Below are 14,269 nucleotides of genomic sequence, written 5' to 3'. Positions count from 1 at the left end.
GTAACTTAAACCTGCCTCTTTTACGTATATTGATGAATTTTTGCATAATTTAAGGCATTGAATAGGTTAATGGTTCTTATAGAAAGAGAAATTTTTTACATGTATTGTATGCATTTGTTGATCTTTCCACATATAACAATGAGCGAAAAGTGCACTTTGCACCTATAACATGCATGTGCAAAAGTATATGTTTATTATTACTATTATGTTTTGTCCTTTTTTCCCAATTGAATGGTTGCCAACTATGTCAACCTAACTTCCAAAATCAGCTTAAGTTGGGCATCTTGAGTCCAAAACATGCATGTATAATTTTTAATGATATATATATATATATATATATATATATATATATATATATATATATATATATATATATATATCATTAAATCATTTTATTTCATGCAATAGATAGATATTATTGTTTTTTGTGTTTTCTTGTATTGACAAATATTTTTTCTTACACTCTTTTATATTTTTTCTTACACTCGTTTATATGTTTACAGATATGGCTGTCAATATAATCATGCACCACGGTGGAACAATGACCCATACCCCATTTAAATACGTTGGTGGCGACGTCCATGAAGTGAAAGGCTATGATGTTGACTATTTTAGTATGTGGGAAGTCAGAGAGTTGGTTCGTGACTTAGGATACATGAGCGACGTTAGATGTTGGTATAATGTCGGTGATGGTCCACATAATCAAGTGATATCTTTAAATAGTGATGCAGACGTTGTAGATTTTGTAAATATTATGGCTGAGTACAGAGCACAAGATGTTCATTTTTACGTTGAACATATGGTGGACAGTGCTATAATAGTAGATGAGCATTTATTTCTTGAAGCTGTTGAAGGACAACATGGAGAAGGTGGTAGCGGGGTGGGTGAGATACCTAATACTGCCCAGCATGACGGAGATGGAGAAGGTGGTGGCGGGGTGGGTGAGATACCTAGGGCTCCCCGTCATGATGGAGATGCAGAAGGTGGTGGCGGGGTGGGTGAGATACCTAGGCCTCCCCTTCATGATGGAGATGGAGAAGGTGACGGGGTGGATGAAATACCCCGTGCTGAAGGTAGTATACTTATTTCTTATTTGTTAACTTAATTGTTTTTTCAAATAATATATCATGAGAGCACTTAGCCTTCCCTTCCTGAATGACTAACAACAAATTTGATTGTTTCTTTTAGGGATGGAGGACATACCTAATGCTGCACGTGAAGATGGAGATGTACAAGGACAAGGTGGAGAAGGTGGACATTCTCAATCAAAACATTTCAAAAGCCCCCGAGTTAAAACTAAGGCTGCCCGTTCTGTTACGCCATCCAAGAAACCAAGCGGGCAACCGACCACCAGCCGAGGAGGTACATAGAAATTGAAATTGAGTTGGACTCTTATGTTGTCACAATTATTTATGGTTTTTATTAGTTGATTCTTTTGTTTTAGGTTTTTTATTTTAATTTATTTGTATATATTTTTCAGTACGTAGAAGAAGAAGAAGACGGGTTGCTCAACCGGTTTTGCAGGACGAGGAAGACAATCAGAATGTTGGTGCAGACACCGTGCCCAAAACTGGTAAAAAAAAGAATGGACGTGGTGGTAGGCCACGGAAGAAGAAAGTGGAAGAGGATATTGATGAAGTTATCAAGGAGTTGTTGACTGACTTCGAAGCAACCGATGGCGAGGATGAGGACCTTTTCTATGATGCTGCTGAGGTCAATAAAGAGAATGATGGGACGTCCAAATGGTGGGAAAAAGTTGACATTAACATAGGTGATAAAGGAGCCGATTTTGGGGAAGAGGAATCTGATGATGAAAGTGATGGTCTTGCAAGTTTGCAAGAAAGTGATGCTGCCGAGGTTGGAAAAAAAAGGAAGCGGTATAGACAGTTCAATCTGAAACATGACTTGAAGATTCCAGTGACGTTTGAGCTTGGGGATCAATTTGCAGATTCAAGTTCCTTCAAGATGGCACTGAAGACGCATGCTGTGCAGAAAGGGTTTGATTACAACTACAAGCACAATGACACGAGTAGGGTGAGTGCAGTCTGTAAATTAGACCATTGCTCATGGAGGATTCATGCCTCTACTGATGCTACCAGGACTTCTTTTCAAATTAAGACGTACTACCCGGTTCATATTTGTGGTAATCAGTACGAAAACTCCAGATGCGATGTTGAGTATCTTGTTCGTGCTTATAAGAGGGACTTCAAGGATGACCCCACGTGGACACCATATGCATTGAAACAGAGGGTGAAGAGAGACCTTAACATCGATGTTCCTTTTGACCGTTGCTATAGAGCGAAGAAGGAGGCATTGCATCAAGTTTTTGGTAGGCACTCTAAGCAATATCGCCTCACACGGAGATACGCAATGGCAATACTCAGCACGAACCCTGGTAGTAGTGCTTTTGTACACAGAGATGGAGTATTTTTTCAGCGGATGTATATTTGTCTTGATGCATGTAAGAAGGGGTTCAGACATGGTTGTCGGCCCATAATTTGTTTAGATGCTTGTCATCTAAAGGGGGAATATGGGGGGCAATTGTTGTGTGCCATAGGCAAGGATGGCAACAACGACATGTTCCCCATTGCAATTGCTGTGGCCGAGGCAGAGACAAGAGATTCATGGCAGTGGTTCATTGCCATTTTATTGGAGGACTTATGCGGGCCAGAAGGCGGACTCGGTTGGACTATAATGTCTGACAGACAGAAGGTATTTAGTGTAAAATACTATTTATGTTCTTATTGTGTTATTTTATTCCTTTTATTCCTTTATGTTGTTCCATATAATTTAACATAACTTTATGTGTGTAGGGGCTTGGAATTGCAGTTGAGGCTGTGTTGCCACATGCTGAGCATCGCTTTTGTGTTCGGCATCTACATGCGAACCTCAAAGCGAAAGGCTACACCGGGAAAGCTATGAAGGATGAGTTGTGGGGGGCTGCACGTGCAGCCAATGTTTATGCGTTTGACCATCACATGCAGAATATATTGTCAATGGAGAAAGGTGCACACGATTACCTTAGTGGTGTACCGAAGGCATCATGGTCCAGACATGCTTTCAACTGCCAAACCAAAAGTGATATGTTATTAAACAACTTGGCCGAGAGCTTCAACGCGTGGATTAAGGAAGCTAGGATTAAGCCTATACTGACTATGCTTGAAGAAATTCGTCTGCAAATAATGGCACGCTTCCAGCAGAAAAGGAATGGAATCCGGTCGACGCACTACACAATATGCCCAAAGATCCAGAAAAAATTGGAGAGGTCAAAAAGTGGTGCAAGGGATTGTATTAGTCGGTGGCAGAATGAGTTGGAGTTTGAGATCGAGGACATATACGAGCCACGGCGTTTAGTCCGGTTAGATCATCGCACATGCACATGTGGACGATGGCAGGTGAGTGGGATCCCTTGCTCACATGCTTGTGCTGCAATTTACATGCATAAACAAAAACCAGAGGATTATTTGGATGATTATTACAAGATGGACAAGTATATGCAAGGATATGCAGCTCGAGTGTATGGCATGGAAGGTCCACAGACATGGCCAGCTGATGATCCATGCGATGAAATCCAGCCACCTATCATTAGAAGGGCTCCTGGTCGACCAAAGATTAGTAGGCGAAAAGCTGTAGATGAGCCAACTAACCCCTACAAGCTAACCCGTAGTGGATATATTGTTAAATGTGGAAATTGTGGGGGTTTAGGGCATAATTATAAAGGTTGTCATTTACCTTTGAACCCAGACCGGAAGAGGTGGAAACCGAAGAAATATAAGCCGAAAAAAGATGCTACTCAAGCACAGGTAAACAAATACATTTTACAACATAAGGTTCATATTCCAAAATTTGTTAACTTAATTATTATTGTACAAGTAATATAATAATTATTGTTGGTATTTGTCTGAATGTTTGGTTAAATTATTGTAGGGATCACAAGCTCAACCCCACCCAGAAGCAGAAGCCCACGGATCATCACAGCCAAGTGTACGTACACGTAGGGCTACTCAGTCACAGGTAAAATCCAAGTTTTTTTGTGATTAAGAAAACTCTTATTTCACGATCATTCCCCCCCTTTTTTTTTGTTAAACGCATTTTTTGGATCCCAACATGAACGACAGGCAGAGGTAGAAGCCCCCGGGTCATCACAGCCAAGTGTACGTACACGTAGGGCTACTCAGTCACAGGTAAAATTCAAGTTTTTTTTTGTTAAGAAACTCTTATTTCCCGATGATTCCATAGCTGCCCCCTAGTATCTAAAAGTTTGCTGAAATTGGTGTTGTAATTTAGTAAATTAGTCTGCGGCATTTTTTTGCACTTAAAAAACTCATATACTTGTGCTTAATTTGTAATATTCACAATGATTTCCGGTTTTTTTTTTTTTTATATGTTGGTATTTGTCTTAATTATTATTTTTGTTAACGCATTCTTTGAATCCCAACATGAACCACAGGCGGAAGCAGCAGCGGAATCATCACATCATGGTAGTACACGTAGGGCTACACGTGTACTAAGAAGCCGAGGAAGTGGTGCCACACAATGATCACATTTATCACTTACAAGATCTCTTCATTTTGCCTTTTTCCCGTATACCTATTTCATAATCAAGTGATATGTCGGCTTTTTTTGTTTTATGTTTGTAATATAAAAAACAATTGGGGGATTCATTTTGGGACTTTATTTGCTTGTAAAATTCAATGTTGTTCATGAAGCATTAAACGTGCACTGTTGTATATTGAATTATATTTTGGAAGTTCGTCATGGCAATTACCAAGTCCAGATTGTATTAGTGGAAGGATAAAATTAATTCTGCCTGCAAATTCTACTGTAGGGTTCAATATTTCAGACTTAAGAGCAACATACAAATAATCATAAATCGCCGCATACAAATAAAACTAATGCATGGAAATAGTTGTTCCATAAAAGTAATCAGCCAACCTGATAATTACGAACAATCTGGATTTTTACATAATTGTTACATAGAAGCCATAACCATATATCCACGTGGACAACATAGCTCAGTAAATAATATCCTTGACAACAATAAAATAGATAGTCTATTCCACTGATAATAATCTAATTGCCTCATTCTCATGCCTCAATGCCCCATCAACCTTAGACAAATCAACAGTACACAAATCACCAACAAAAAAACCAACAAATATGTTTGGATCTTTAGTTGTCCCCTAAGTAATGACACTTCACATTTCAGGGAATGAACTTGTTTATACAACGCAGGTAGGACCTCCCTTCCGTGAGCACAAGTTTCTTCGTCATACCATTGGAAAAAACGACATTGGCCAACTTTCTGTAATTACACAAAAAAAATCTGATAATTACGAACAAGTACGAAGTAATAACTATTTGTTAAAACCAAATTATCCAAATTCAAATACCTTTTTACGGTCATACATAGCACACCCATAGAATCGCCTCCCAGGATTTTTTATAGTAGTGGATGTTATAATTGGGCTTGTAAGTCCGCACCTACACTGCACAGGTTCCATATCCTCTTTCACCGATGATGTTATAGATGCCGACGACATTGACTGTTCATTTTACAGTAAAACCCACAATTATTAGAAGTAATCACAGTTCCCTAATGGGTTTCACTAAATAAAATTCACAAACCTTTTTTATCTTCCCATCGTAGAATTCGCTTTCATTGTATCCTATCCCGAAATCTTTCTTCCTCCTGTTCATCTTATAATATGAACCTAACAATATATAACTGACATGTGAGAGAATAATCAAGATCATAAAAGAAAAATAAAATCAAGCTTCCCAAAAAATTATTCTCACTTCAATTTGTAATCTAAACAATACTGGGAAAAAAAATGTACCATAAACCCTAAACAAAAGATAATCACATTGTTTAAAATGTGATTCCCTTGCAGAAATAGTACTGCTCAATTTGTAATCTAAACAATACTAAGTTGTTAGTGTAGTAGCTGGAGATGGTATATGAGCATAGGCGGCTCCCTACAAACATGCAAATATGCAGTGTAATCAAACATGCAATAAAAAGAAATTAGCCGTAACATCCAACCACGTATATAATACTGCTCAATTGTAGAATGATGAAACTTCCCTAAAAAAATTTACGAAGTCATCAAAACCCAACCAACCACAATCTATCATATCCCAACAATAATACCACTTTTTTCTCCATTGAAAAATACTTTTCTTCCAAATGTTAATACTAATATGATTAACATTTCTTCCAGTAATTGACCTTTCTTCTTATCAACTAAAAAGGTGGCAAAAATATTGGAGGACCTAAAAACAAATACATGCATAGAAAAGTATGGCATGAACTATTAGGTAAAAAAAAAAAAAACCAAAATTTCAAAAAATACTGTTCAATTGTAGCATGATGATGCTGGCGTAAACTATGCACAAAGAATTCCTATTTTCATGTCCTCGACAATCCACCATTTGAGTAGAGAAGCAAAAAAATCAAATAAATAGTTATACAGATGAAAAAATCCCCCTTGACCAACTTGCCAGTTCACACGAAAAAACAACTGTCTCATTCCAGGACCACAACCAAGGTGGACCACACCCACTGCCAATCAACACTAATATTGGCTCAAAAGTGCAATATTCGACAGATGTTGGACAAAAAACAAGTTGCGGATGGGGACAGATGTTGGACAAAAAACAGGTTGGGGATGGGGTTTCGACCAAATGCTTCCAACACAACAAAAAAATTCAAAAAACAACTATTAAAGGCTTCCATTTCAGTCAATCAACAAAACCCACAAAGAAATTTCGGAAAATACTTTCGTCGAAACCAGATTTTTTCCGATTCAAAATAATGTGATTTGACGGAAACCTAGCTGGAAAAGTGACGCCGAAATGGGTGATTTAACCGGTGGGTACTGTCGCCGGTGGCCTCTGTCGCCGGCGGGGTCTGCGCGGTGGCGTCTGCGTCGGTGGGTTGCCGCTTGAGGTGTATCGGGAGGCTGGTATTGTGACCGTATGAAACTTGAGGGTTTCAAAAAAGAAGCCCTCAAGTTTAAGCCAAACTCACCGTTTTGGATGGTCCAAAACGGTGAGTTTTATATCCTACGTGTCCAATGTGAACACGTAGGATACAAAATTGTACTGAGGTGGACTTAAGTAAAATGGTGCGTTTAACTCAAATAACGGAAGTTAACAAAAATTAACGGTAAGGAGTTTTTAAGTAGTCTCGAGTGACCCAGGGATTAAATTTCCAAAAAAAAATACCCATGGAGTTTTTTAAAAAAGCGTGTTTACCTAAGGATGTTAGATATGATTTCCCTAAAGAAAATTAACATCGTGTTGTAATTAATTCATAAATTTAATTTGCTAATCCCCACAGGGACGTTTTTATTTTTATGAGTTAATTAGAATAAGATAGTAAATTTAACATTAAAAATAAAATTTCTCTTAGGCCCACAGGTACGGAAAATTTTATTTATTAATGCTAAATTTATTAGTCTTATTAATAAAGAGTAAATTTCATGCATGATGCACCTTTGTCCACAGGTAGGTTGAAATTTACTATTAAATTAACATTGGTTAATTTAAATAAGGTTATTTCATAGCATTAAAGTATATAATTTTTTCTTGGTTACTGGATGTATTCCTACTGCTTTAATTATTAGTATTTTATGTTCCAATAATTCATAGTGGTAATTTTTCCTGACTGAAAAAAAAATGTGCTTTTCACTTTGGGGTGTTTGGAGACTGAATTGGCGTTTCGTGTGGATGAATCACCTTCTCCCACGGAATCAAGTACGCCACATGAGATTATTAAACATGAACGATTGTTGTGATTTAAATCGCTTAAGTTTCAACGTTCATGAAATCTCATATCAAGTAAAGCATTAGGGTTTTATTCCTTAATGTTTTAGGGCCAAAGAAAGATCATTGAGGAACATTTAGTGAGTTTCAATAAGGCTTTGGCCTGCACTCTAATAGAAAAACTTTAAAGTAAAACCTTTTACAGTTTCAAAATGTGCTTGAGCACATTATGGAAATGAAGGACATAACAGCTCATTATAAAGTCCCTAAATGTTGAGTTTTTGAGTCATTATCGTCAATTTTATTCTCTCATCTAAATATGATATTTTTTCAAATATCTTGTGGCACACATAAGGATAACTGATCAATTAAGGAACTTCTGATCATGTATGTTCAAGAAGATGAGAGATTAAGACATGAGAATCCAGAAAGTTACTCATGTTAAGGGAAAAACCTTTATAGGCAATTATGTCCAATAGTTGATGAATGAGAACAAGGTGCCAACAAAGTGTTATGGCAATTAAGATACTTGTTTCTCTTACACTAAGGAAAATTATGGGCATATAAAGAATGATTGCATAAAGTATCATAAATGACTTGAAATAAAGGTAATCTCATACACCTAGTGTGTCATGAATCTCTTTTATTGACTATGTGGATTGAATTTGGTTTAGCGGTCCACGTTGTCAACATAATGCAGGGTTTTCTAAATAATACTTATTTACAATTGGAGGTTGTTGGGATCTATAGATTAATTTTAAAAATTCAGTTATGTCATTTTGACCTCAATATTGTTGTTGTTGTTGTTGTTGTTTTTTTTTTTTTATTTATTATTTTTTTTTTATATATTCCACAATTCTTTTAGAAATTTAATTTCTATTTTAGTTTGTTAAAGTCAAATTTGAATATTGTTAAAATTTTTTGGGTGGAATATTAAATTAATGGTCTATTTAAAATTGATCTAGATCCCAATTTTTTGGAAAATTAATCCCTGCATATAAATGTTGACATAAAGCAGAGTCTTATGAATGAAAAAATCCTCTATGTTATGGCATTAGAGATTGAAATATATCTCTATAAAGAATAAAAGGTCGATAAATGCTAAAGTTTTTGCGACTCTTGAAATTTACTATCTTTGGTATTTATGTGGACTACATTAAGGAAAAGCAGACCAACTATACCACTAAAGGTGCCAACAAAAGGATTTTTGAAATTCTTGAGATCATGTACAAGTGTAACCTTTTCATACTTCTTGCCTAAATGGTTAGAGATATCCTATCTCTTCCAGTAATAACCATATAAGGTTTATGTATCTCTATCTTCTAAATCATAAGGTTTGGGCGTTAAATACTTTCAATACCTATAAGGTAGAAGTAGAGAAACAAAACAAAAGAAAATCAAGATCGTAAGATCTGATAGAGGCAGATAGTATCATGGTAGGTACACGAAAATGGGACATGAAAGGTAATGTTCTATTCTCCTAATGGAGTGAAGCCTTGAAAACCGCTGTGTATACAGTATACATTTAACTCGATTCCATTCAGAGTTGTACATAAGACACCTAAATTAAGGAATGAATGGAACCAAGTTCAAATTGTTTACACATATGGGGTGGTCTTGCTATAGTAAGGATTTATAATCCACACCTAAGGTAATTAGCTTCAAGGACAACTAGCGGAATTTTATAGGTTATACAGTAAACTCCAAGGGGTTTAGGCTTTACTGTTCTTCATTTAGTCCTAGACTTGTTGAGTCTAATATTCAAAATTTCGAGAGAACGCTAAACTTAGTGGGAGTGCTTAACCTTAAGGGATTGAATTAGAAGAAGCACAAGAGTTGACTGAAGCTCCATCACATGAAGGGTGTTTGATTGTGCTTAAGGAAAATCAAATTGATTATCTTGAACCACAATCGGTTTCAGAATAGTCAACTCATAAGGAACAAGTTCATAATGAACCTACTCAGACTTTGTCAAAAGTAAGTGAAGTAGGATTAAGAAGATTCTCTAGAATAAGGCAACCAACAATTTCTAGTGATTATGTTGTATACTTCAAAGAGTCTAATTTTTATGTCGGACCTAAGGACGATCCAAAAATTGTTTTCACATCTTTTTGGGTGGAGATAACTTCACTTTGTGTTTCAATGCCATGAAGGAGGAGATGAAATCTTTGGCTAAAATTCAAGTCTGCAATTTTGTTGACTTACCAAAAGAAGTTGTAGCCATAGGCTGCAAATAGGTTTATAAAACCTAAAAGGATGCTTCAGAGTAATGTTGAACGATATAAAGTTAGATTTGTAGCCAATGATCTTACTCAAAAGGAAGACATTGATTATCATGGTATGATTAGCTCATTTTGGTTTAGAGCTATATCAAAAGGATGTGAAAAACAATTTTTCTAAATGAGGATCTTAAAGAGGAGGTGTACATAAGACAACTTAAGGGGTTTTATTAATAACAGTCAGAAAGCTTGCAAATTAAGGATATCTATTAATGGACTAAGATATGTCTCTCACTAATGGTATACAATATTTTACAAGGTTATTGCCTCACATGGTTTTATTGAGAACCTTGTTAATCATTGTATATACCTTAAGGTCAGTGGGAGTAAAGTTACATTTCTTTTAGTCTTGTATATAAATAATATTTTGCTTGCAAGCACTAATTTAGGTTTGCTACATAAAGTTCCTCTCACTAAAGTTTTGTGAGAGATTCAGAATGAAGAACTATGAATGTTCAGTAGCACCTATTATTAAAGGGGATAATGTCTCAAAATGTATTGGAACAAAGGCAGATATTCCATGTGTATGCATAGGTCTACATTAGACCTGACATTGAAATAGCAGTTGGACTATTGGGTCAATATAGTATTGTGGAATATGCAATGAACCAAGAACTACAGTTTAACCTAAAGATACACCTACCATTTGGTGGTGTTTATTCAAGTTTTATTTTTTGCTAAATGTGTAGATAGTAGAGAATCAACTTCAGTATATGTGTACTGAAGATGCAGTAAGCAAACTACAGTTGCTACATCTACTATGAAAGCAAAAAGTCATTACATGCTGTGAATTAATTACACAGGCATTATGGTTGAGACATTTTTGTTAAAGGTCTAAAGATTGTCGATTTTATAGTTAGACCCATAAAGATCTTCTGAGTTAACTCTACTACAGTTATCTTTTCTAAGAATAAACTGAGTAGAAGCAGAAGTATGTATATTGACATAAAGTATTACTATGAAAGAGAACATTAAGTGACAATAAGTGTCTATTGAGCATATAAGTATTGAATTACTGATTGCGGATCCCATGGCTAAAGGTTTACCGGTAAAGAAAGTATAAAGTCATGAGATTCATTAATTCATTTATGCTTAGTTTCTCTTTAATTGGTCTAAGTCATGAGATTCATTAATTCATTTATGCTTAGTTTCTCTTTAATTGGTCTATAGACATAAAGGTTATGTTATAAAGATTTTTGTGCGCATATATATCATTCTTATCCATGGGGATAAAATTAAAGTTGGATCCGAATGACTTATAGGAAGTTCATTCATAAAGTACATTATCCATAAGGTACTCATTTAGGGAGGTATTGCACATCGTGATACATGGAAGGGACGGCTTATCATATAAAAGCTTTACTGCCATGATCCGTGTGTGGTATTCCTTGAGTGAGTGGGAGGATTCCATGAATAGTTAGAATAAATAAAGTATTGGCCATATCATAGAATTGAACACCATAAGGAATTTATGTGTCATAAGGCCAAGTGGGAGAATGTAAGAAATTCTATTTAAAGTATGTCCCTTATGTCACATATATTATTGTAATTATAAAATATATATAATTACGGTGTTCAATAATTTATTCCAATTAAAGTTTATTGTGTAAAATCAAATATTCTGAATTAAATTACTGATTTAATTCTTGTGGAACAAGTATTTGATTTTATTACTGATTTTATTTTATGGAATCAATTAGCTGTATTGATTTGATTTTTATTCCTTGATGGGAGGAATAATTAAGGTAACAACTCTAATTGAGGGTCCCCTGACCTACCTATAAATAAGGCCTGTGTATTCCATCAATTGGCACTCACTGGTAGGCATAGGTCAGAAGAACCTCTCAATATTTTTAGTTTTCTAGATTTGGTTGCTGAGAAGCTGTTCTTCAATTGGCTTGAGCAAAACATGGCTAGAGGTATTTATATAATTATTCATTCCGCTGCTAATTTTACTGTCAATTAGCATTTAATTATATATTGAATTGAGTGAAAAGAGCTGTTTGTGGGATTATCTCCGCATACACGGATGCCGGACAACGAGCTGCTCCAGATATGCTAGATCTTGTGTACAAGAATCCGAGGATTTTTGGCAGCCGATTGTATGAATATGTTTGCAGATTTTATATCAACAACCTCGGATCATCTTCGTACGGGTGATATGCAAGCAGTTGAAGACATCACACCTGGGTCGGAGAACATCCCCTCTGCTTTCATTGGTCTCTTTCGGGGTGACAACATTGGAAAGAAAATTGTTAAGATTGCAGAGGAGTGAACGGAAAGAAAGTAAAAAAAGAAGAAGAAGGGGTTAATTATTTTCTTGAATAATAAAATGAAAAGAACACTACTCCATTAATCATTTTGTTGTTCTAATGGTGATTGTAGTCGTTGTTAGTTGCTACTTTCACTAGCAATTTATGAGATTATCAAGCACTGACAGGAACAATCAAAAACTAAACCACAAGTGTAATTTCTTTTTTATTGAATGATTACATCAAGATTCCTTAGAAGTACTCCTACGGTATCCGATCAAGTATCGGGTAGATTTCTTTCAATCTCAACCAATAGTTTTAAGAGTGATGTCAGTCTTTATATGTATCACATTAATTTTATATTGGCTGACGCAAGTAAAAAAATTTAAAACACATTACGTCAACCTGAAATGAATGTAAGAGCCCTGTGAAACCCTAAGCCCCCACTCCAGAGCGCCGCCGCCGCCTCAGGGGAGGAGGAATGCCCGTTGCCTACGTCCCGCCTCCCCTCAACCTCTCCGCTCCTGGTGCTAGTATTTTACTTGATGTCCCTAGTCCCGGTGCCCCCTTTCTTCCCCCTCATCCCACCTTTTGCAAGGGTTCCGTCGATCCGGCTGGGTTTGTTTTCGTTTCTCCCTGATTGTGCTTCTTTGCTTTCGTTCTTTGATTTTGCTTTTTTGCTTCCCGGTTTTTGTTTTTAGGCTTGTTTCTGTCTTTGGTGTTTTCTGTTCTGTTGTGCTTGTGTTCTCTCTTGGTGGGTACTGCTTTTGGGGGTTTTCACTCAAACTCTCCCCCTCCTTGTTTGTTTGTGTGTGCCGCCGATCTTCTCTGCGCCCACTTCGCCGCTCATCGCTCGCTGTCGGGTCTTTTCATGCGCCCCTCCTGCGCCAAGCTTTTTGTGCCACGTTCCGCGGCGGTTTCCAGCCAGCTCGCAATCGGCCTCCTCCAGCTACCGTGACTCGCTTTGTGTGTTTTTCGCGTTTATTTCCCTGTATTGTTGTTTTTTTTTTTTTCTGTAATTTCTTTTCCTGCATTTTTTTTACTGTTCCTTTTATTTCCCTCTATGGTTTTTTCTTTTTGCTTGTAATAAGGCTCTCTCATCCTACTTTGTTGCGCCCGGTTGTTGTCCGTTATTACTAGTCCAAACCCTTAGGTTGTGGATGTGAACTTTGTCCTGGCCTTCGGGTCGAGGAGGATGAGTATCGGCTTGGGGGTTTTGCTCTCAAGGCCGAGGAATAAGTATCGGCTTGGGAGTTTTGCTCTCAGGACCGAGGAATAAGCGCTACCTATGCATTAGATGGTGTCTGTTTGATGCAGATCTGATTTTTAAACCTGATGATTAATCATAGGTTAGTGGATGTTGTGTTATGGTTGATTTGGTCTGTTGTTGATGACTGTATCTTTAGTTTTGACTATGATTTACTTCAGAACTTTTTGCTCTGTTTGTAAAAGCTTTAGGCTCGCGATTTTTATCAATGAATGAGTATGGTACGTTTCAAAAAAAAAAAAAAAAAAAAAAAAAACCTAAAATGAATGTAAAGAGCAACATTACTTTATTTTTAAAGTAAATTAGAAAGATTTTGCTAAATAAGTATTTAGCAAAACGTGAGTACAACTAAAACGTGAGTACAATATTTGTCCCATCATTAGAAAAAAAAAAAAAAAAAAAAGTAATAATTAATTTCAATCCAGTCTTGGTGTAAAGTTGGTATTTTACGGCATCTAATCAAATTAAAGCTTACACCTTAATTTTTCTAACAAATAACAAATAAAATGTCCACACACAAACAAACAAATTAAGCACTCTCATTCAAGAAATATCAACCAGAAGTATCAACCACAACGTTACATCACTCCAAAAAAAAAAAAAAACCACAACGTTACATTTATATGCTTTCTTTCTCTAGCCACACAAATCTTATCTTATACAGGCCAAAAAAGGCAAAGGCCATAAAAAGCAAGGCCAGC

The 14,269-nt window shown here is 36.3% G+C and overlaps 1 protein-coding gene across 1 annotated transcript; it reads left to right on the top strand.

Moving 5' to 3' along the window:
• Positions 1 to 2,379: 2,379 nt before the first annotated feature.
• Positions 2,380 to 4,540, top strand: LOC148583022 (uncharacterized). The gene is made up of 4 exons (XM_088511781.1): positions 2,380 to 2,712; positions 2,814 to 3,803; positions 3,928 to 3,984; positions 4,451 to 4,540. Exons 1-4 carry the CDS (start codon positions 2,440 to 2,442, stop codon positions 4,538 to 4,540), a joined length of 1,410 nt encoding a protein of 469 aa, XP_088367907.1. The 5' UTR covers positions 2,380 to 2,439.
• Positions 4,541 to 14,269: the final 9,729 nt, after the last annotated feature.

The sequence above is a fragment of the Corylus avellana genome, chromosome 11 (assembly GCF_965113065.1).
Source record: "Corylus avellana chromosome 11, dhCorAvel1.hap1.2, whole genome shotgun sequence".
Lineage (NCBI taxonomy): Eukaryota > Viridiplantae > Streptophyta > Magnoliopsida > Fagales > Betulaceae > Corylus > Corylus avellana.
The sequence above is the reverse complement of the archived record's forward strand: the minus strand, read 5'-3'. Positions and strand labels throughout refer to the sequence as shown.

What these genes read in the sequence shown, in the direction of transcription:
- LOC148583022 (XM_088511781.1), top strand. Translation starts at nt 2,440, where the DNA reads ATGTATATTTGTCTTGATGCATGTAAGAAGGGGTTCAGACATGGTTGT. An exon ending in TAATGTCTGACAGACAGAAG is followed by an intron (nt 2,713 to 2,813) that starts GTATTTAGTGTA and finishes TTATGTGTGTAG; the next exon opens with GGGCTTGGAATTGCAGTTGA. An exon ending in AAGATGCTACTCAAGCACAG is followed by an intron (nt 3,804 to 3,927) that starts GTAAACAAATAC and finishes AAATTATTGTAG; the next exon opens with GGATCACAAGCTCAACCCCA.